Genomic DNA, 22785 nt, shown 5'->3' on the forward strand with positions numbered 1-22785 from the left:
CTCCCAGGGTCCCTGCTAGCTCCTTGCCTGTTTGAGCATGTCCTCAATGACCTCCTGATACACCTCTTCAACGGCCATGCTGACGGCCTCCCGCTCAATCCCGCGCAGGAGCTTCCCTGAGTTCACCAGGTCCAGGAACTGCCAGACCGTCATGCCGCTCTGGTGTTGGGGATCCTGCGAGAGGTGGTCATCCAGCTCGCAGCAGTTCAGCTCCACATTCATGGCGGTGCAGACCTTCTTCAGCAGATACTCCACCTGCAGGCAGGGGTGGGGTGCAAAGCAAGAGCCATTTCCACCTGGGAACCCCCAGAGACCTAGGCCACCCCCATTTCTACTCTGGGGAACCCCAGAGACCTGGGGCCACCCACCATTTCCACCCCAGAGACCCTTCAGGCCACTCCACCCAATGGCCCCAAGGGAGTCCCCCTTTCCACCCCAGAACACTTAGAGAGAGACCTGGAAGCAACCCTATTTCACCCCACGGACACTCTTTCAACCCCAGAGTTCCAGAGAGCTGGGGGCACCCCCACCTCAGGGACCTGGGGGAACCCCCATGTTCACTGAAAAGAAGTAGGGGAACGCCCATTTCCACCCTAGATTCCCCCCCCAGACATTAGTAGCCCACCCCAAAACTCAAAGCAACCAAAAATCAGTGAGCAGTTTTGAAAGTGTTGGCCTATGATTATACTTAGCACAGTTACTGTTGCACTCAGTTTTGCTGAGTGGGAAAGAATTAAGTTGCTATTTCGGCCCCTCACTCACATAGCAATTACCCAACATGCACACACAACTGCTGACAATCACAGTGATACACAAAGTATTTTAAATTCTGTCTCTCGTGAAGCACCATCATTAGGTTTCAGGGTAAACACCCAATTTCAGATGATTGGGTGAAACTCACGCTGCTCAGATCTGGCTGTTTCAGGTTGCATGCAGACTCAGGAAGATAGAGTTGCATTGTCTACAGTCAGTTTGCATTTGGGAAGGATTTTTTGCAACCGTAAAGACTAGAAACTTCTTTTAAAAAAACTGTAGATTTTGCAGAATCTGTCACAGGGGCTAGATAACTACCTCAAATGTGCTAGAGCTAAAGCATGAGGCAGGTGTCGCATACCAGTGCCATAATCGCAGTGTTAGCTGGAGATTTCTGGGCCCCTTTCTGGCTGCTGTTGAGATCAGGGCAAGTTACTGTAAGAAGGGGGAGAGATGGTCTCCCAGAAAGTGGGTCAAAATGTCAGGAAATCACCTTGAAATGTGAAAAAATAAAAAATAAAAAAAAATAAAAAAAGTGGAAAAAAAAACCCATCAGAAAGTTTTGGGTTTTGTTTGGTTATTTTAACTGAGGGTTTTGGCCACCTCTCATCTCCCAAGAGCTGAGCCGGAGCCGACGTGAAGGGTCGAGTTTGACATCCAGGCAACCCTTCTGAAGTCATTGTGGTTCAATTGTGGTGTAACCCAGGGCAAGGGATAGTGCCGACTCTGGATGGGATGCCCTTCCCCCGCTCCCAACAGCCTAACACAGAGGAGAAGGAAAAAGCCCCAATACCCTGCCCCCTTTATAAAAAGCGGGCAAACGCCCAGCCCCCAGGCAGCGCCACTCAAACTGAAAGATGATTCAGTGTGTTCAAGTCTGTGGAACAGGAAATACTTCTCTTGGGGAACAGGAAGTGTGCGTGCATACACAGCAACCGCACAGCTCCGGTTTTTGCTGATCTAAAGGGGAGATGGAGCAAGAGCAGCAGCTGCGCGGTGGGAGCAGAGAGCGCCCAGCATGGTGGTATGACATAGGCCATTCTCACCAGCCCATCAGTCAGACGGGCAAGGCCAGGCCCAGACCATCCCCTTATTGCTGGCCAGGCCGCTGTTAGCTTTGGAGCCAGCGACGATGGGTTTGTTTTCCCCGCCCGAGTCTGTGGATTTGCAAACCACCTGATGGGGACTTTAGTTCTGCATTGGGAGACCATAGAAACCTCCCTTTCTTCCTGCGTGCCTCGTGGAATTTAGAGATTATGATTAGCCGCTTTGGCTGAGCGGCTGGGATTCCTCTCTTTTCATTAACCCTGCGGCATGCACACACATATCCGGGGTGGTCAGAGCCTTTCCTGCAGGCTAAAACACGGACTCCGTCACTCTGCCGCCGCCCACGGGGACCACATCCCAGCATGCAGTGATCCATCTGGATCCAACTATTTCATGCGGTGCAGGAGAATCTATTGACAAAACCCCCGTAAAGTTACTCATTAGGGAAGCGAAATGATCAGCAGCGTTCCCCCGACAGCACCTTGACCTTATGGGGTTGTGTGGCTTTAAATGTGCTGTGAGAGGCTTATTGTTCCACATTCGATTTGGAAAGGGGGAGCAGCTTAGGGAGGGCACTGCAGGGTGAGAGTGCATGTCCGCACAGGCAGCTGGCTCCCATTCAGCCAGCCCCTGAGCGGGCACAATGGCAATCGCAGTTGGGAGTCCCTGGCACAGTCGAGGTCTCAGCTCCATTTCCATCCCCATTACAAACCTGGGGGCTTGAAGCTACCTGTAACGGCAGCCTTTGGGCTTCCGTGTTTACAACTGACAGCTTTTGCTGCTCACACAGCTCCAGCACATGGTGCTGGCTGATCAGGCAGGTGCAATGCGAGCATGCCAGCCCTGTACCTCCACCCTCTCTGCTACAGCTGCATCCGCACCACGAAAGCCAGCTGGAGTGAAGAGCAAGCATCAGACATGGCTCGGCAAAGAGGGATTGAAAATGCATGGCCCCCGTAATGGAGGCAGGGCCAGCTGAGCTGAACACCCAGGGCAGCAAACCATCCGAGCCAGCCGACAGAACACATTGTCTCCTCGCACTCTTTCCACACCATCAGGCTATCCGTGCCGCCAGCAAGGACCTTCACTACGGAGCAGTCCCCTGGGGAACGAGCTGGTTCCATGGCTGCAACTCTGCCTCAGCTACTTCCCTTCCTCTTGGACACACAGTTCTGACCGACCTCCCTTCTGGCTCTGCAAGCAGTTACAGCCAGTTCTCAGATGCGAGGGAGATGGTGGCCACGTAAGGAAACAGCCCAGCCTAGAGAGCGTTTCCCATACCGCTGCTCATAACAGCTTCACCCCTCTTCCTGCCCTTTGGCCGTCACCTCGTCACCCTCCTTACTAGAGTGGCTGCATGGGCTTAGTTAAACCTGCACCAAAGCCCTTTGTCTATCTACGGGACAATTAATGGAGATATCCTATCTCCTAGAACTGGAAGGGACCTTGAAAGGTCATTGAGTCCAGCCCCCTGCCTTCACTAGCAGGGCCAAGTATTGATTTTGCCCCAGATCCTTAAATGGCCCCCTCAAGGACTGAACTCACAACCCTGGGTTTAGCAGGCCAATGCTCAAACCACTGAGCTATCTACGGGACAAACAGAGGACAGTCCTTCACCCCAGCCTGCCCAGGTGCGGAAGCCCCGTCCTGGAGGGACCCTCCTCTAAGCCCAAGAAAGGAATTCAGTCTCCACGACCCATTCAGCCCTTGGCCTCACCATTGGGACTGCCAACAAAGCTGGCACTTATTCTCAATTATAGTGTGGGGGTGGGAGTTTGAGATGTGATCTCCGGCCCCACTGAGACTGGTCTGAGGTGAAATAAACTAATTCCACACAGGCTGGCAAACAACTTTGTTAGCACTGATCTAGGCTGGAATTGAACTGGCGATGCTGTAGGGAAAAGCTCTCGCTTTCCCATACCAACCTGTAGCACTATCCCTTGCTGTAACGTTGCAAGGTAGATGTATGGAAGATGCGTCACTAGACCATATAGGATCACTGTGTTATTTGTCAGTCCAATACAAGTCTCTTGCACTTGGCCAGAGTTTTCCTCAGATAGGGGGAAGCTGGGGAACTGACTGCAAGTAAAACGACAAGACAAGGAGCTCCTACCTCATCTGGGACCATGACAAGAGGGTATTTGTCTTCAGAGAGGAAGTTAAAGAGACACCAGAGCCTGAAGGCGTCCTTATGGGACACGACACTGTTCCCATTCCGGTCGGGCTTGTAATTCTTCTTTGCCGTCAACGTCCAGCAGAGCTCATCAAAATCCTCCTTGACAAAAGCCCCTTCCTCCACCTGCAAACACACCCCGGGAGCCAGTGAAGGTGATGCCATGGCATTACAAAGCACTGGGAATAACGTGACAGCCTGCTACGGCACCTGTCATCTCAGGAGTGCAAAGCGCTCCACAAACCCAAACTGCTTGTCACCCCCGTGAGGTAGGGGAGCATCGTCACCCCCATTTTACATTTTGGGAAACTGAGGCACGGAGTGGGGATGTGACGTGCACAAGATCACCCAGTATGTCACCAGCAGAGCTGGGGCTAGAAGCCAGGAGTCCCAATTCCCAGGCCCCTGTGCTACTTACTCCCAGAGCACTCTAACATGAACCCAGAGTGCAGAGCTGTAGGGACTCTGATACAGAATTGCGGCCTGTCGGTCTCTTACTAACACACCCAACACTGGAGTACCTAGGGCATCATGTTATGACACCTACCTCATAAGTCAGCCAGGCATGATCCTCCCCCTCGCAGACAGACCTGGCAATTCTGCCATTGCATCCAAGTAACAGAAGGCAGCATAAGATAGATAATAAACAATACCTGGCATTTACAGAGTCATTTCCATCCCTGGGTCTCAAAGCTCTTTATGCAGTAGGGTTGGTATCAGCATCCCCCTTTTACAGATGGGGAAACTGAGGCACAGAGCGGGGAAGTGATTCATCCCAGGTCACCCAGGCGGGCAGTAGCAAAGCCATGAGTAGATCCCAGCTCTCCTATGTCCCAGTCCCGAACCCCATCCAAGATGTGTGATTTTTCAACAGCTGCCAGGCACTACAGCCCCTGGCCTAGCCCTCGAGGACACGGACCTGGACACGACCGTGTCCGGGTGCTTTCACAGCCGGTCGGTTTAGTGTGTCAGTGATTATTTCAGAACTCCATGACACACAGGGGATACCATGACAGTGACTATAACGGCTCAGTCAGATCTCACAGCTCTACAGTACTTTTCATCCAGAAGGTACTTTACAAACTGCGCGCAGCCACCCCCAGTGAAATGCAGCCACTGCTGGGGTGTGGGGCAGCATCCGAACAGCACACTGCCCAGGGGCAGGGTGGGAGGGAAACTTTTTGACTGTAAATACCAGGGCAAACCACTTACTCTTATCAAAACGCCCTCTCGGATCTTTCATGGCCATGCAGACAATAGCTGGGTTTTGAAATGTCTCCTCTGAAAGACCCACCCACAAGAAACTCAATTTATCTACTTCTGATGGGTTGGGCTGGCCTAGTCAGGATTCCAACCTGTGATTCCCTGGAGTCTATAGCAGGGCAGAGGCAAGGAACAAGGTTTAGCTGTCATGAATATAAACAAAATCCATCACTGGGGCTGCTGGACATAGCCAGAGCCTGCGGCTCTCTCTGGCTCCCTGACGGACTAACCGCCTGTGCTGCTTAGCGTTACTACCCAGGAGATCCCCAAGTCTTGGGCTAAGAACTCCTCAGATGGACAGCTGACTACATTGCAGAGGAGGAGCGTTTAATACTAAAGGCTTTGACCGCTACGCCACCCCCTCAGCTCTAGCAACACACTTTGCTGTGTCGATTACCTAGGGTGAGATGCTGACACATGGGGCTATGCATTGCACAAATGAGAACCGTGGCTTCTTTTATTAACTGCAGCTCTGAACGGGCCAAGGCACAACCTAGGGCAATAGGGAGGCACCTCCTATGAAAGGCGAGACAGGGCGCTCGAGGTCACAGGGGGCAGTCCAACCACCTCACCTTGGCACACGGAACCCCTGTGGCCCCCATTCTGCTCTGACTCACCGTGAGCAGTAACCTACTCCACCAGCTGGTGGCGCAATCTAGGGCAGGGCAGTCTGGCTATTCGGAAATTGGGGGGCAAGAAGGGGATGTGTTCAAGCACTAGACATGGGGCCCCCTTCTTTAAAGAGCACAGTTGAAGAAAGTTGCTAGTAACGTTACCTTTCCCCACATGCCCAGAGGAAGCAGCCCAGAGAGCAACAAGCCACAACGTTTCAGTTTAAGAAACAAAGATGCCTTTGAGATACAAGAAAACCCCAAATACCTGTCCCTTGCGGTGCCAACTTCTATTTTCGTCCTCCCTGATAAACCACCAAATGGGGTGAAAAAAATTCCTACTAAAGGAGAAAGGGCTGAGCTTTCTTGTTGGGTTTTCCACCGCTGAGTGTCTTGTCTGTCAGAGCTACGCTGCCCCTTCTGGAAACATTGACTCATGGTATGCAGGGAGGGCTGGCAGAGTGGAAGGGGTGACTTTGTTGGCAAAGAGCTGCCAATGCAACTACTAACATTCAGCGTTTATCTGTCTTTTGAACTCTCCCTCCCCCAGGCTATCGGGCGTAAAGGTCTAGCACAGGGTGGGCACTCACACCTGTGTGAAGAATGCCACCTGCAGGATGAGTGGGGAGTTCTGACTGGGTAGCATTTTATCTTACCCAGGTGTCAATGATGATAAGATGCAACGCAGGGTGAATTAAGGCCTCTGGTTGTCCTCTCTCTCAGTGTAACCCACCGACGAGCATGTGTTACAAGTCCCCCTCTGTGTCCGCTCCTCTGAGGATACGAATCCGTTACAGCCTCTTTAACTCAAGCTGTAACAGCTCGTGCTTTTAGCCCTGGAGGTGCCTGGTTCAAGTCCCGCTGTGTTGGCCAAGATGGTGGCCATCAGACACACCAACTCCTAAATCCCAGCCAAAGTGTCCTTTCTTAAGGAAAAGACATTGAAGTCCACAGATGGGGGTGCTTTACAGGGATGACCGGCCTTGGTGAAGGGAAAGGAGAAGAATGAAATTTCACCAGCAACCAAGCAGACGGGGCAAGGAGAAAGTGAAGGAGCTTACCTTATCCAGGATATATTTGTTGAGGTAAGGCATGTAGCCCTGGCTTGATACCGGCCCGTCGTCATCATCCCGGAAATGCTCCTCCAGCGCCACTGGGTCATGGGGGATATGAAGCACCGTGTACAGGTTGTGAGAGAGCACCTGGCAGAGGAAGAAAACACAGATGCACTCTACAGCTTCCTGGCACAGCACTCCTTAACAACAACGAGCCTACAGCACTCCATAGGCACACATGAACAGTGACATGCAGACACCGACCTAGCTATCCAGGTGTGACTGAGCACTGTGGTATATTGGGGAATGTGTTGGAACTGCAAGTTATCACTTTAAGAATAGGGCGTTTCCTGGTTTGCAGGCTAAGGGGCTCTAGAGATGTGAGCAATCACAGACAGCCTGGTAAGAACCAGCCTAGAACAAAGTAGGATGTGTTGGACATCGCTGCCTTATGGAGCAGCCTGCTTTCTCTCTCTCTGTTTTAGTCCTTGTGTGTTTTTGTTCTGAATGGTAAGAGAAAGTCGTGTTACATTGCAACCTTCCAACACGAGTATTGATAATTTTATCTAACTTCTCTGTATATCTGCTGTGAATACAAGTGTCTTTGTTTCATCTAAGCATCCTTATGTCCTAACAAGAAGTCAGTGATATGTTAATTGTTTAACAGATTCCCCAAAAGTATCCCAGTTTAGCCTGGGATAAACTCCCACGTTCCAAAGGTAGGTATAGGCTCCAAGGAGCAGAGGAAAGATCCGGGGCATCTCATAATTTATTTCCCCATTTAAAGCGAATCACATTTTCATCACGATAGTGAAGGATGGAGTCGCAGAACCATAGAGCAAATAAACTGACAGTGAGCTGCACTTGGCTGGAGTGGCTTAGAACTTGTCCCTGAAGATATACTGAGCATATTGATAGTGATGTTTGATGGGTGTCATTTGAAATGGGGGACCCAGAGTTCCTCCCTTGAGAGTTTTTATTTTGAAATTCAGTTTTGGCCATTCTGAAGGACGGGGGGGAAATATGCTCTTCAGAGATACTTTGATGAGGTTATGCGCTTGTACCGAGCACAGTGAAATCCTGGTCTCTCACTAAGACCCTCTTGGTGCTATAATAATACAAATAAATAATAATAATATCAGAGGGATGGGAAAGGCTGGATCATAATGCTGCTACTCTTAATTTGGTATATGCTGCCTAGATGCTATGGTGATGGGCATGTTAGCAATGCCTAGGTAGACAGACTTTGCAGCAAACGTAGGTGAATGCCTCAAAATATATTCTGTGGATGTTAACTCACATAAAACACTTCATTGGCTTTGGGTCCATTTGCATCTGTTTGTTTTCTGTGAGTGTTCCAATAATCACATTTACTGGCAGGAATACGTGCAGAAACAGTGAACTGGAGAATTTCCAATTCACAACCGACCCTATTTGCACTACAAATCATATTCTGATGCAAAAAAAATTTTACTCAGCCAATCAGGGCAGAAACGTACCATGTGACCTAGGCCTCCAAATCAAAACTAACCAAAGCAGCTCAGATTCCGAATTTCAAACCTTCATAAAGAACCATACTCAATTGAGCGATAGGATGAGTGTCAGTCACAGGCTCTTTTGTGGGGAACAGAGGCATTTTAGACAATCACATGCTGCCTACAGACAACTCCCAGATATCTTTGCTTGATGTTCTGGGACATGCACAGGGTGTGCAGTACGTGGCAGGCTGCATGGAAGGGCTAAGGGCCTTGGATATTAACCGAGGTTGTTAGCCAGCCTGGCAACAGGGATAGGGGCAGAGAGTAAGAGAAAGGGACAGATGACCTCCTAACACAGACCTTTGATGCACAGTTCCCCTCTGGGGCCTCAGTGAGTAAATTAGAGTAAATTTAGAGAGTAAATTAACTCCATGGGACTCAGTTTTCTGTGTGAGTCTCCCCACTGGTCTAGCCCCCAGTGCTCCTGCAGTGGGTGGGAAGAGGATGGGTGGGTTTGTTTGCCAAACGGTTTGCAAAGTGAATGCACAGAAACTGGTCAGGGCTGCTCAGGTGCCGGCAGCCCTGCCTAGAAGGCGGAAGAGCTGAGGTTAAAGTGCTGCACAAGAGCCCAGACCCTAAGGTGACTCAGTCTGCAGAGCATTGCTGGGGTGAAAGGGGACATTTCCGGCCCTGGAGGTGGTGTCAGATATTGACGTACTGAGAGGGGCTGGCTTAGTTACTTAAGGCCAGATTTGTAAAGGTATTTAGGTGACACTGGGGGTTTCTGAAGGGCCTGGGCGCCTAATCCCCATTGGTTTGAATACTTTTGGAAATCCCACTGGGTGCCTAAATACCTTTACAAATCAGGCCCTTAGTCCCTGGAGCTGCAGGTTGAGATGCTGGCAGAACAACTCCACCCTTCATTCCACCAAAGGAAGGAAACTGAAGACCATGGAGTGAGGAGAACTGATTCCCAGGTCCACCAGTGACTCACATTGTGGGATCTTGGGAAAATCTCGTCACCATTCTGCCTCAGTTTCCACATCCATGCAATGGGGGTTGTATTTATTTGCCTGCCTCCTAGAAAGCTCTTGAGACTAAATTAATGGCTGTGTGTGAAGCGCTTTGAGATCCTCATGTGGAAGGCGCTAGTGGAGGGGAATGTGGATAGACCCTGGGAGTGGGTAGGAATACACCTAATAGTAATATTTATAAGCCATTACTAATATTCAAATATGCCTTTAAAGGGTGGGCAGGCAGGGGAAGAGAGTTAGAGAAAGCAGCCAGGAGAGAACAAAGCACATGCTTAATGCAGACTGGTCTGAGACCTCACGGCTGTCTGAGACAGCTAGGTGAGAATGCTGTGGAGGGGTGTCCCACCAACACGGCACCTGGCCCTTTTGGCAAGGACGGGTGGCTGCTTGCCCATCTGCAAACGTGGGCATTCGCCTCTGTGATCCAGGGCATCCCTGGCCTGTCTGCTGAGACGGCCACCAGGGAGGTTAAAGAGCACCAGGGCTGGTGGATACACCATAGGCAACACAGAGGGAGAAGCAGTGATCTCGTTTCACAGTACAGTCGCCCCCGGAGACCCTGACTGAGAGCAGGGCCCCGTTGTGCTAGGTCCTGTACACACACCTAGAAAGAGACCATCCCAAAAAGAGTTTACGATGAAAACAGACAAGACAAAGGGTGAAGGGAAACCGAGGCACAGAGCGGGGAAGTGACTTTCCCAAGGTCACAGAGCAGGGTCAGTGGCAGAGATCCAGGTCTCCAGACTCCCCGCCTGGTGACCTGTCCACTAGATTCGAACATGCCTTCCCATTTACCAGTCCCCCGAGCCATACAGTCCCCCTTTCTACTCACAGGAGCACTGCTCACTCTGTGAAAGCACAGCTGGCTGGGCACAGTGGATGGAGTTTCACTTTCAAATTGGCTTTGTTTAATAAATTATCAGTCTGAGGTTATACGGGGACCTCAGCATTTGGAGCCTTTCTTGATCAATCAAATTCTCAACAACATATTGACTCCACCCAGCTTTTAAGCACAGTATGTGTGTGACAGCGACAAGTATTATGCTGCTGCCCAGGATTATATATTACAAGTACCTGGCACAGCACTCAGCTCAGATCAGGAGTGGAAAAAAACTGTCATTAGCCTCAGTGTCCTAACTAACTCCCAGTTTGGGTAATGAGATCCGGGCTTCCTAAAGATCCACCCTTCTCCCGCCTGTTCTAAACTACCTGGTTGTGTTGCTGTGTGCTGTCACACAGCTGCCACCTCCACCCTAGAGCTAGCTGCATTTTGTTGTTGGTGGTGGAAGCAAAACCTCTTACCTACCCTAGGTGTGTTAGGAAGCTAAATTCACTAGTGCCCAGAAAGTACTGTGAAGCCTGCAGATGAAAGGAGCTGGAGGAAGGCAAGGAATCCTCACTGATCATCAGTATTAGAGCTGGGAGACTGCCATGATGGGTGCCAAGCCTAACAGATAAGAACCTGGAGAGACAGGACAAGAGCGTGGTAGAGTGCACATGTACCTGGGTTACTGGGCATGGATACCTCTGCTTGCATGTGCCCCGTATGGTGTCTGTGCACCTAGGCCTGTACGTCTTGCGTCTGACGAAGTGGGTATTCACCCACGAAAGCTTATGCTCCAATACACCTGATAGTCTTAAAGGTGCCACAGGACTCTCTGTTGCTTTTTACAGATCCAGACTAACACGGCTACCCCTCTGATACTAGGCCTGTACAGTATCTCTGAGTGTTTGTGGGAAGGACGATTTGATAACAAGATGGAGGTTGCAATACAGAACCAAGTGCAGAGTCTGGGGCATCACAGCTCCATGGACCCAGGTCTCTGTTGTCCTTCACTGGGACGTGCAAGCTGCAGTATCCGAAGGCTCAAACACACCCCAAAATCGCTGGGACAGCTCCCACCCCCAAGAGCAGCTCACTCGGTTCCCCATGTTTCTTTCCCCCCAGCTGCGTTTAAGTCGTTTATCAGAACCCTCCATCAAACCGCAAGCTGCACGTGACAAGCCCTGGGAGCTTCCTCCCCCCTCCCTGAGCAAGGCTCCTACGTTTCTAACCAAGCCTCGTCCCCATCTCTATGGTGATGCAAAAAGTCGTGTCCAACCCGAAGAGCCAAGAGCCTCTGTGACAGTCACGGATGTTTGTAGCTGGACTCCTGCCCAGAGGAGAGACCTAACCCCAGCTGGGCAGTCACCAGTTACTCAAGTCTTTTGCAGTTCAGCATCAGCACGAGGAATTGCTCCATGAACACCCCTCCCCTGGCAGGGGGGGCAGGAAAACACTAGCAGGGACAGGAAACTAGGCCCTGTAGGTGGGGCATAAATCCTTTGGATATAAATTGTTCCCCTCCCTGCTCTCTATCTAACCCGGGACTGGTTAATGCGCAAGAGAATTTGTTCAAGTTGGAGTTGTTCAAGTTATAGAATCACAGAACCTATAAATAGACCTATCGATCACCAATTATATTTCCCTATAGCCCCTCTGCTATAGTAGATGTCAGGGCCGTGAAGGTCAGTTTCCCCTTGGAAAAGAAAATTACCCCTTAGTCTGGGTAGTTTCTTAGCTTGAATGGTTTTATTTACACTCTATACACCAGTCCTGGAACAGAAGTGGTCACAAACAGCATATGGGCAATCCCCTCTTTCTGACATCTCAGCCCAAATACCAAAGCCTGATTCCCAGTAAGCTACTCTGCCCTAAGAATTTAGTAGATCAAGGCATCCAGAAAACTCTCCAGCTGTTTGCAACAGCATCTCCAAAGAACTGTATCATAAAACAACAATACAGCTTTTCTTCCAAGACTGAACACCGCTCGCACACTAAGAAAAACTTGCAAGACTATGTGTACCAGCACCATCTGCTGACACCTGCCGTAACAGTATTATAGTGCCTGAAAATGTATTATAAAAATTCTTCATGAAAAGTGCCTGCAATCCACAGAAAATGTTGACAATGATTTTTTGTTTTCATCCAAATTTTCTGTAGGAGAACGAAGAAAATTTTCCAACCAATTCTCTTTATATCACCTATCCCATAGACCCTCACATACCCTCTCCCCACATTTTATCCTCCTTCTCATCTTCTTACTTCACAAAACCTTGTTGATGCTGTGACTTCCTGGAATGCTAATACAATCCCTAGCCACTCAGCTTTCCACCAGCCCTGAAACACTGCCTCCTAGGGACACTGCTTCCTGGAACAGCAACACAGCAAGGGGAAAAGCACGAGTCAGGTGCTGAGACATCATCGCCTGAAGCACACCTGGCTCCTTCTACATCAACTCGCAGCATCCATCAGGAAGGTAGGTAGCGATAGAGAGAATGGGAACGAGAAAAGGTGAGTAATCACATTCACTCCTGTAGCAATGTGTGGTCTCTGCCCCTTTCGGGATACAGAGAATGGGGTGACAGAGACCTCGGCGCAGTGTGAAAGGGGAGAACTAGCCCTCCAAAGCTTGGTTGCTTCTCCAAACTCTTAGGACTTGTCTAAGTGCATAGAACGTCCTCTGAGGATGCCATACTAGCACGCCGCTGGCCAGGACAGGTGTCAATCAGAGAGCGGAACTGTTCTAACCAGTCACAGTTCACTAAAAAGGCGGGACAAAGCAGATCTAGTGCTGAACAGAAGCGAGAGGCAGCGGGGAGTGGAGTGATAGTGACCTGTGCTCCTAGTAGGATTGCCAACCCTCCAGGAATTAATCTTTAATTAAAGGTTACGTCATGTGATGAAACCTCCAGGAATATGTCCAACCAAAACTAGCTCCGAGGGCGGGAGGGAACAAGAGGAATGTTAACAACACCTTTCATCTGCAGATCTCAAAGCACATTCAAAAACATCAAAGTCTCATCCACTCCACCCCACTGCGAACTGTCTTCATCCCCCTGGTACGACTGGCCAGACTGATTTCCAGAAGGGACTTGTCCCAGGTCAAGTGACACTCAGTGGTCGAGCCAGAAAGAGAACCCAGGAGTCCTCACTCCCTGTTCCCCTGCTCTATGCATTAGATCAGTGTCCTCACTACTGGAATGGCTGCCACAGCAAGATACTTGCTATGAAAAAATTACTTGCCTATTAGAAATAAGACTGGGACAGAGCTGGGGATAGAACCCAGAATGTACTAGATCCCAGGCCTGAGCTCTCATCACTGGACAACACTCCCTACCGTGGTACCCAGGCCCAGCATGCAATGGCAGCTACTGAAAGGAAAAACTTCCCAGCTCCCAAAATGGACACAAGAAAACCAGCACCACCAGAGCGGGCTCTGAACAACACAGGACCAGTTTGGTACACGCTAGCCACCTTGGCTGGAGTGGTGGTTTCATGACTCGGTATTTCCAACATCAATAGCTTATGATATCCAGAAAAGCAACAACGGGTCTATGTGGGGCAAAGGTAAATGTGGGTCCGGTATTAGGGATGTCTCACCTAACAAGGGATGTTTAGGAACTGTAGATGTTAGCATACATCTAGGCCATCGTCTATGGGCCAGTGCAGAATCCCACCTAGGGCACATTCTCCATGCTTTTCTAATTTTAAACAACTCAAGCGATGGAGTTTCCATCATTTCCCTTGGGAAATGATTCCACAGACTCAAGGGTCTTGCAGTTAGGGAGTCAGACCCTCCTCCCCCGGTCTGTATTCAGCCTATAATCTTCCATCGCTCCATTTCATCCCAGTCAGTCACATCCTCTCCCTCCTGGATGTTTACACAGGTCAGCAGCTGAGTGTCTGATGCTTTCATCAGGCCGTGGTGTTCCTGAAAGCACACTTCCCTTTGCGAATAGGGCTGTCCGGACATCTGCCCCCTATGGCACTACGTGATGGGCTAGGACGAACAAAATTATTCAGTCCTGCACATAGCAGCAGCTCCGCTCACCCAGTTCCCTAGAAGACATGCTGCTTACTGGACTAGCTTAGCAACTACAGACATCCCAGGGTTCATTCCTCCTTTGTTTCTGGTCCAAGCATGTGTGGTACTATTCTGGGAACAGCCATTCCAAATTCCTGACCAGCCCCCACAGAATCCAGCCCAGGACAGGCAGGTACAGGAGTTGGGAGTGACATGTGGCTACTTCTGTAGCTCAGACAGGATCGATACAGATCGTAATCAGAGACCTGGCTATCAAATCTCAGTGTCTTCATTCACGCAGCTCGCTCTATCCTGGGACACGGCAGTGCCCACCTCCACCCTGAAGACACATGCTAATTCCCAACTGGTTAAGACTGACTTTAATACCAGCCTTTTATCTGGGTGGATCTCAAAAATGCTTCACAATCATTAATTCATGACACCTCTCATACACCTGCCAAGTGGGTCAGTATCACTAACCCTACTTACATGCAGGGGTAAGTCGCGATAGAGAGGCAAAGGGACTTGCCCAAGGTCCCAGGGCGAGTCAGTGGCAAAGCTGGGGATAAAATCCCTCCTGATTCCCAGCTCGCTGCTCTAACCGCTACCCCAGACCCCTGCTCTGCGTTCCCACTGACATACAGGTGCTAGTTTAGGATTGTTTTAATGAACAAATCTCCGCTCTGTTATCATAGAGGGATAAGGGCCTGATGTTCGTTCACACCAAGGCCACTTGACACCACTCTGGCACAAATCACACTTATCCTCACTTTAAAGCTGCTCTGGCAGTGTAAAGCGAAGTGGCCAGTGGAGGATCAGGCCCTAAATCCGTCAATATTCTACACTGTTCTGCTTTGGAAAATCTTCCCCCCAGGGGAACAAGCCGGCTCCCCTTCCTGTTCCACAGGTGCCTCCTCGACCATACAGGCCTGGCACTAACACTACAGGACCACCTTTGGCACCTGGAGGGCTGGAGGTCAGTCAATACCTGCACAGAGGCTGCCCAAGCAGGCCAGAATCGTGTGACGCTTTGTGTGATGTAGACACAGGGAAACGGACCAAGACTCGTTAATCCTATTTGACCTCAACCTCTCAACAGTCATCGGACGGGCTGGGACTCAGAGCAGCAGCACAGCAGTATCAGAGATAGCTTCCCTCTTTATAACCTTGACACCACCTACTGCCCTACCGGTGCTCGCAGCCTTTGCATGAGACGCCGTAACCGGCACTCTCTGTCATCTCTCCCTCTACAGCCGTTTTCATAGGACGGACGCTACATCCAGTCCAGGCTCCCAAGGTCCCCGTCCAAGATTTCCCCATCCTCTGCCCCTGCCTTCGCACAGCCCTTTATTCAGGCTCTGGTTATGGAAAGAGGATCCTCTGACGCCACTGCCCTGCTCACCCGCCTCTGCACAGTTCTTCCTCACACAACGCACCGTCAACCTGTGGAACTCCTTGCCAGGGGATGTTGTGAAGGCCAAAACTATAACAGGGTTCAAAAAAGAACTAGATAAGTTCCTGGAGGATCGGTCCATCAATGGCTATTAGCCAAGATGGGCAGGGATGCAACCCTATGCTCCGGGTGTCCCTTGCCTCTGTTTGCCAGAAGCTGGGAGTGGATGACAGGGAATGGATCACTTGATGATTACCTGTTCTGTTCATTCCCTCTGAAGCACTTGACATTGCCCACTGTCGGAAGACAGGATACTGGGCTAGATGGACCATTGATCTGGCCCAGTATGGGCGTTCTGATGCACAGGCAATAGAAATGCAGACTGCATGCCAGCGTAACCACATCCCTTATCTGCAGCAGATTGGCCTCCTTTCACCAAGCTGAACGCGGAATTACAATCGGCGTCTGTGGGTGGCTCGAAATGCACATGCTGCAACATGCGCCAGCAGCTCCTTTTCTTCTCCCTTGTTGGCTGTGCCTGGGGCAATCCTGGGTTTTGGAATGGACCCTCCAAGCCGGAGACCGGTCTTGCATGTTAAAAGGTGACAAAATGTTGCCAAACTGGCAGGACTGGGACCGGGAGATTGAAGCGGTTTAGCCCAGAGGGAGGGAGTGTTGCCTAGTGGTTATAAAGCCCGAGCCAGGGGTTCTGAGTTTTATTCCTGACTTTGCCCCCGACTTGGTGTGTGATCCTGGGGTAAATCACTTCACTGCTCTGTGCCAGGGTTTCCCACCAGCAAAATGAGGTCAGGCTCAGTGAGCGCATGTTTGCAAAGTATCTTGAGATCATCAGGGGAAAGGAGCTATGTTGGCATCAGGGGAAAGGACTTATGTGATCATCCTCCTCCTCCACCATGTGGCTGGTTGGGACTGCTGTACACCACAGCAGGGATGCCAACATACTGATTTCCTACCCAGGCAACTCGGAGCCTCTCTCTTTAAAAAGCCGAAGTGCTACCAGTTTGGTTTGGGGGGGAGGAAATCAGGCTTTTCCCTGGGACTGTGCCACAGGTTGAAGATGCCTCCCCAGGCAACGCCAGCAGCAAGCCCGCAACGGACACATTCTGCCCGCCGTAGGAACAGAACTCTGGGAAGGGGCTAACTGTTGCAGTGTGGTCAGATGGGCCAGCAGCTCTCCGGAGAGCTGCCTGGATGCTCTCTCAAGCCCTGTCCATCTCTATTTCCTCCCCAGCACGGAATGAGCCCCCCCTCTTCCTAGGGCTGGGCCTTTCTGAGCATCACATTTACTGACCTGTCTCCATCCTTCTCAAAAGCAGGCCAAGACCATACACTGCCAAACCAGCACCTACCTACGATACACAGCTTCCTCCTGCTGCTGCTTCACCATCTATTAGAACGGTGCCCCCTTCACAAAGCATCCAGGCACCATATCTGCCCACAGTGCAATCTAAGTCCCAGCAGAGAAGCAAATGTAAAAGGAACTACATGCCAGATTGTTCCCTATACAGGAAAACACAACACAGAAGGCAGGAAACATGTTAAAGTTCCCCTTAGAGTTTCCTCTCGCTCATTCTGCTGTGGGCAGTCTGATCCCCCACCCCCATGAAACTGACATGGGCTTTGTCCCACAAGACCCGCGGATCTCACCCCAGAGATGGCTGCATTTGTGATCCCTGAGTGTGCCAATGTGTCAAGTGCTTTGATCTCTCAGGCTGAAGAGCAACAGAGAAACCTACGCTAGGAATTCATCCTCCACTTTGTACTTCTGCATCACATTCCTTCTTCCCTCCATGGGCCAATCTGCCCTGCTGTCATTTACATTTCAGTCTACTTCTCTGAGACATGTTCATTCTCTCTCTCAGAAGGCTTGCTGCCCTTTCCCAGTTCTGTACTGCCAGCCAAGCCAACTGTTGCACTTCCCATTTCAAGCTCTCGGCGCAGATTTTCTTGGAAGTCTGCTGGCTAACCTTTTGCCACCTCAACACCACATGATTAGCAATGACACACGGGCCTTAGGCAACATTTTTCCCATCCTTCTTGTAGGAGTTGCAGCTAGACCACATTTCTCTACCATACCAGAATGGGGAGCTGCACCGAATGCCTTTGCAGACATCAAGAATCGTCTATTGTCCTCCCCTAAACTTATCATCTTGACAAAGAGCGATATTAATGAGCCTCTTGAAAAACTCTGAAGAACAGCCTGTTGAGAAACAAAGCTCGGGCTGTATCCCCTATTCTCTGCTTTCCCTCCTCCCTAGCCCAAGTGCAACAGTTGGCTTGGCTGGCAGTACGGAACTGGGAAAGGGCAGCAAGCCTTCTGAGAGAGGGAATGAACATGTCTTAGAAAGTCAGGAAAAATGATTTCTCTTTCTGGTTCTGTCACTGATTCACTACAGGACCTTTTTTTTTTTAAAACTCTTGGCTACACACACAAGTTGTACCAGTTAAGCTAAAATTATTTATTTGTATTGCGGGAATGCCAAAGAACCCCAGTCATGGACGAGGACCCCATCGTGCTAGGTGCTGTACAAACACAGAACAAAGAGTCTCTGCTCCAAAGAGTGGACAATCTGACTGAGGTCTTGTCTACGTACAAAAATTGTACTGCTTTAGCTCTACTGGTACAGTTAAAGTGGGATAATCCTGTTAGAACAGATGAAGGTATATTGGTATAAATGTGTATAGCTGATATCTATTTGGAAGGGGAATAGAATATACAGGGATTAGGCACCTTTATACCCATATAACTACGCCCACACAAAGGTTATAGTGGCATATCAGTAAAATTACATGCCCCTAACTGACACAGCTGGTATAAATATGGGGTAGAGATCAGGTCTGAGTTAAATTGGAGCAACCTTTCCCTTTTTCTGCTCCCCATGGACCCATACATGGCTAAACCTGCCTTGTGTAGGTTTAGCTTGTACCTGTAAGTTGACCAATGCACACTCAACTGAAAAAAGCCAGGTGTTTTGAATCGAGTCCCCCCACACAGATTTTTGCACTGGTTTAACTAAATCAATTTAAAAAAACAACAACCCCCCCACACCTTTAGCTAACCTGGTGCAACACTGTCTTCACTGCAGAGCTAGTGCAGCTGATCTGCGCTGGGGTCTGAGCACCTCAGCTAGCCTCACCTGGTGTTAACCACCAACTGCAAACCACACCTGAGTTACCGCGTCCTCACTGGTGCTACCCTCCCCTGTGTCCCTTGCCAGGACATGCGCCGCAGTAAGCTGAGCCGCTCGGTGATTCCTGTGCAGTGGGTTGTGAGAGAACTCATCCGTCACTCTGGGCACATGGGAGGAATTGTGGGAAGGCACTGGAGGAATATCAACATTCCAGTGATTTAACCTGGGTCCTTACTGCAAAGTGGGCAGGCTGCCCATCTGAGTCTAAGTGGAAAGTGGGGTCTAACACTCACCCCATGCTGGGCTAGCTAGCCCAGATTAAAAGCACCACTTAACTCAGGTGAGAGATTTTTGTGAGTGGGGGATTGGGGCAACCCCCAATTAAAGAGCCACCGCTTCACCTGTGCAGTGAAGACAGACCGTGTGGTTGTGGGTCAGGCTTTAATCTCGCTGGCTGGGCTTATCAAAGGAGCTGAAAGGAACTGTCACCCAACCTCCTAAGGCTACTTTGAAAATCCCAGCCACCGTGGCTCAGTTTCCCCATCTCTAAACTACCAATTCGTGGCACAGCTGAAGTTGATGTGGGTTGAAGGTGTCCAGCATCTCTTAGGAGCAGGCCCAACAGGATATGACCAGAGTCCTAGGGATGGACATAGAAACCTGGCCATACGGAGGAAATGAACCCCAAAGCTAGGAAGACCTCATTTCCAACCCAGTGCTTTGGAGGGAATGCAATAGAGGAAGCTGGCTGAATCAAAGCAGAATTGTCCTGCATTCGTTTCCTTTTCCAGGAGGTGTTAGTGAGTCTTTTAATACAAAATCACACCAAGCCAACTTATGGACCTGACCTGGCTTAGTGCATGGTAGCGAATTATCTTCAAATGCCTCGTGGAGCAACTGACTTGGGGCCTGATTTTTGGAAGCGCTGCACACCCAGAACTCCAACCAAAGCTAACGGTAGCTATTGGTGCTCAGCACTTCTGAAAACAAGGGCCCTATCATCCCATTGCAGCCGAGTGGACAGAGCACTGGACTGGGACTCGAGAGACCTGGGCTCTAAACCTGGCTCTGCCACTGGCCTGTGCTGGGTGACCTTGGGCAAGTCACTTTCCTGCTCCATGCCTCAGTTTCCCCACCTGTAAAATGCGCATAGTGACACCGACCCATCGTTGTAAAGCGCTTTGAGATCCACTGTTGTAAGAGCTAGGTATTATGAACTAGCCTTTAATCCCCATGGTCTCCCTGTCTTCCCATCTTATAAACCCGGGCTATCTTTGCGATTCCCCAGCTCCTTTCCTGTGGTCTACAAGGGTTTCATAATAGCTGGAAGCTCCTTTATAAACCTGAACCATTTAAATTCCCAGGCAACACGTTTCTTTTCTCCTCTCCCTGGGCCATTGGGTTTTGGAGGCAAGAAAAGTTTAGCAGAATCGCATGCATGAGGGCAACAGGAACGTACAACAACACAACACATTGCACCTCCAGGGTGCCTTCCATCTTGCCTAGGTTCTTACCCCACACCCACACCACTAGTCTGGCTGAAGATCTCAGAGCATTTTGCAAAATTCACTTAGTCTCCACCCAAAGAGACAGGAAATTATACCCCGATTTGTACAGATCTGGAGATTGAGGCTCAGGGAGTTTCGCTGCCTTGTCCAAAAATCATGCCTGCTCCATGGCAGCGCTGGGAACAGAACCCAGATCTCTTGACTCTCAGTTCTTAACCGCAAGACTACCCTTCCTTCCTGCACAGATACGTGAACATACCCATGTGTTAAGAGAACTACGCTCAACCCAACAGTTTACCACATCCCCAGCTGCCAGGCCTTGGGGCGGAGGAGAGCAGTGTAAGAGACTACTACATTTCACTGTCCAATTGCTTTAAAAACAATGGCTGGGACTGACAAAGGAGTTAGGGGCCTGGCTCCCACTGGCTTTCATCTAATCCACCCATACCATAGAGCATACGCCTGGGCTGAATCAGGGCCGTTAGTCACTTCAGTCGTTTTAAAGGCTGTTGGGTGCTTTTCTTCCCTGGAACGAGAGCCTTCTTTCAGCAGCATACAAGGCTGAAGGAACGGCATACACCTCCCCATGGTGCTTCGCTCTAAGACAACACCAGAACAGCAGGGGAAGCTCATGATAACGGGGGAATCTCTGCTCCGATGCAGAGTCTCCTCTAACCTCAGCTTTAATGGCTTTGCATTTCTGATGTAATTAGCATATAGGAACAAGACGGCAGCAGGCTTGTGTGGGATAGAAACAAACCTAGGCCTAAAGGTGTGGCTGGATACCCTGTACCAAGGGAGACTTGAACTTCCCCGTCTACGGTCAGGTTGAAACTCTCAGAGTGGCGAGATCTAGCACGGGACAAAATGAAAATATCCTTTTACAGCACATGGCAACACACGCACACTATGGCAAGTGCAAAGAGGCTGTTGCTCTCGCTGGCCAGCAAATGTTCTCACCCTGTTACTGAAGCTTGCGGGAATAACGGCTTGAGATGCAAAGGCTCGGGGAGGGAAGCCTGGATTCTGCTCTGACATGGAAATCTGGAAAAATGGCACCATGGGGGTTCCATGATTGCCTCTCAAACATCAACTCTGCCCAGTTTACAAGATGGTATTTTTCCTCTTCCTCTCCTTCCAATGCCCAGCCCTGCATACTCATTTGGGGCCCCGAGAGTCAAGCTGGGCTTTTTCTGCCTTGTGCTTGCCACAAAGACCCAGGCCTTGGTTAACAATTCTGTAGACGATGCATCAGGCTGAAGAGACCTCAGCTCCTGCTTTCTGGCTTATGTCAACTGGGCACTGCTACCTGGAGTAACAAAGGAACACCAGTGTACTGTTGACACTAAAGCAAAGAGATAAATCTCTGGATATGCAGGGAGCAGATCTGTGGGGTAACAAGATGCTGTTTTAACAGTCACTTTCAGAGATCTGCTCCTACTGTGTCATTTATTCTGTTAGGCAAGGACTGGATCTCTCTTTCTATACATGGTCCGGGCACACTGACAGCTCTCAACACAATAATGCAAGGAAATCACAATGCAGCGGCCATCATGGCACGTCACTGTACGTTTTACTCTTCATCCTCTCCCCTACTGCAATACCCAACAGAGCTAGCCGTCCCGGGTAAACATCGCTTGGTCCACAATTTCCTTAGACAGACATTCCTTTTGGACATTCTTTTAACTGATTTCACAAAGGCCAAAGGTGGACACACATCAGCGAAATTCACACCTAACCAAGTGTCAGATCAGTTTCTTAGAAGCATGTGGAATAGGGCTATTCTGGGCCTGGACTATTCCTCCGCAAAGGCAGCATCACAGCATAAACAGCCAAAACCCTCATTCGTTTCTCAGCCTGTCCCCAGACAGAATTCCCATTGAGTTTGGCAGAATCTGACCCCGAAGGAACAAGTTAATTTCCCTGCTATTCAGTTGTTGGGTGAATTGGCCCTAACATGGAGGAGAAAAGGTGAAATGAGGGAGTCCCAAGGTTTGTTACTTTCCAGGCACGAGTCTGTCGCAATTTCAAAACTCATCACACATACATGCAGCCACTGCCAAGCAGGGCTTCTCCTTTGGGTGCAATATTTCACATTCCTTTGGGTGCTTATATCGCAGGTTGTGTTCCAGATTACAAAACCTCTGAACAAACAAGTTCTTCCAACCCAGATTCCAGGGCCAGAATCTAAATTAGCTTTTAAAACAAAACATGGTGCCCGCTTGGGGAAGAAATCCCACAATTCTCATCAGAGTATGATAAAATCGTTTCTACTGAGCTGAATACTGTAAGTAGAAGAAACATTTTTTAAAATGAGGCATGCTGGGTTTTGGATTCTGTATAACTCAGGAGCCTTTTGTGACGCTTATGGGTGATCAGGATAAAAACAAAAACAAAACAAAAACGTTTTTTGGCAAAACCCTAAAGAAGTGTTTTAAAAAAAAATGCTCTTCCTTTCGAGAGGGGGTGAA

The 22785-nt window shown here is 49.8% G+C and overlaps 1 protein-coding gene across 2 annotated transcripts in view; it reads right to left on the reverse strand.

Moving 5' to 3' along the window:
- The window catches only part of DEF6 (DEF6 guanine nucleotide exchange factor), a 33112-nt gene that overhangs the window by 9761 nt on the left and 566 nt on the right, over positions 1–22785 (reverse strand). Inside the window, exons 1-4 of one of the 2 annotated variants that reach the window (XM_034767505.1) lie at positions 6909–6989; positions 4521–4572; positions 3914–4099; positions 28–255 (exon numbers count right to left, since the gene is read on the reverse strand). In XM_034767505.1, the coding sequence (XP_034623396.1) occupies positions 28–255; positions 3914–4099; positions 4521–4572; positions 6909–6976 (534 nt within the window). In that variant the 5' untranslated portion in view covers positions 6977–6989. Of the gene's footprint in view, positions 1–27; positions 256–3913; positions 4100–4520; positions 4573–6908; positions 7050–22785 lie in introns of those variants that run through there. The other variant, XM_034767504.1, reaches the window with a different exon arrangement.

Source organism: Trachemys scripta, chromosome 4 (assembly GCF_013100865.1).
Source record: "Trachemys scripta elegans isolate TJP31775 chromosome 4, CAS_Tse_1.0, whole genome shotgun sequence".
NCBI classification, from domain to species: Eukaryota; Metazoa; Chordata; order Testudines; family Emydidae; genus Trachemys; species Trachemys scripta.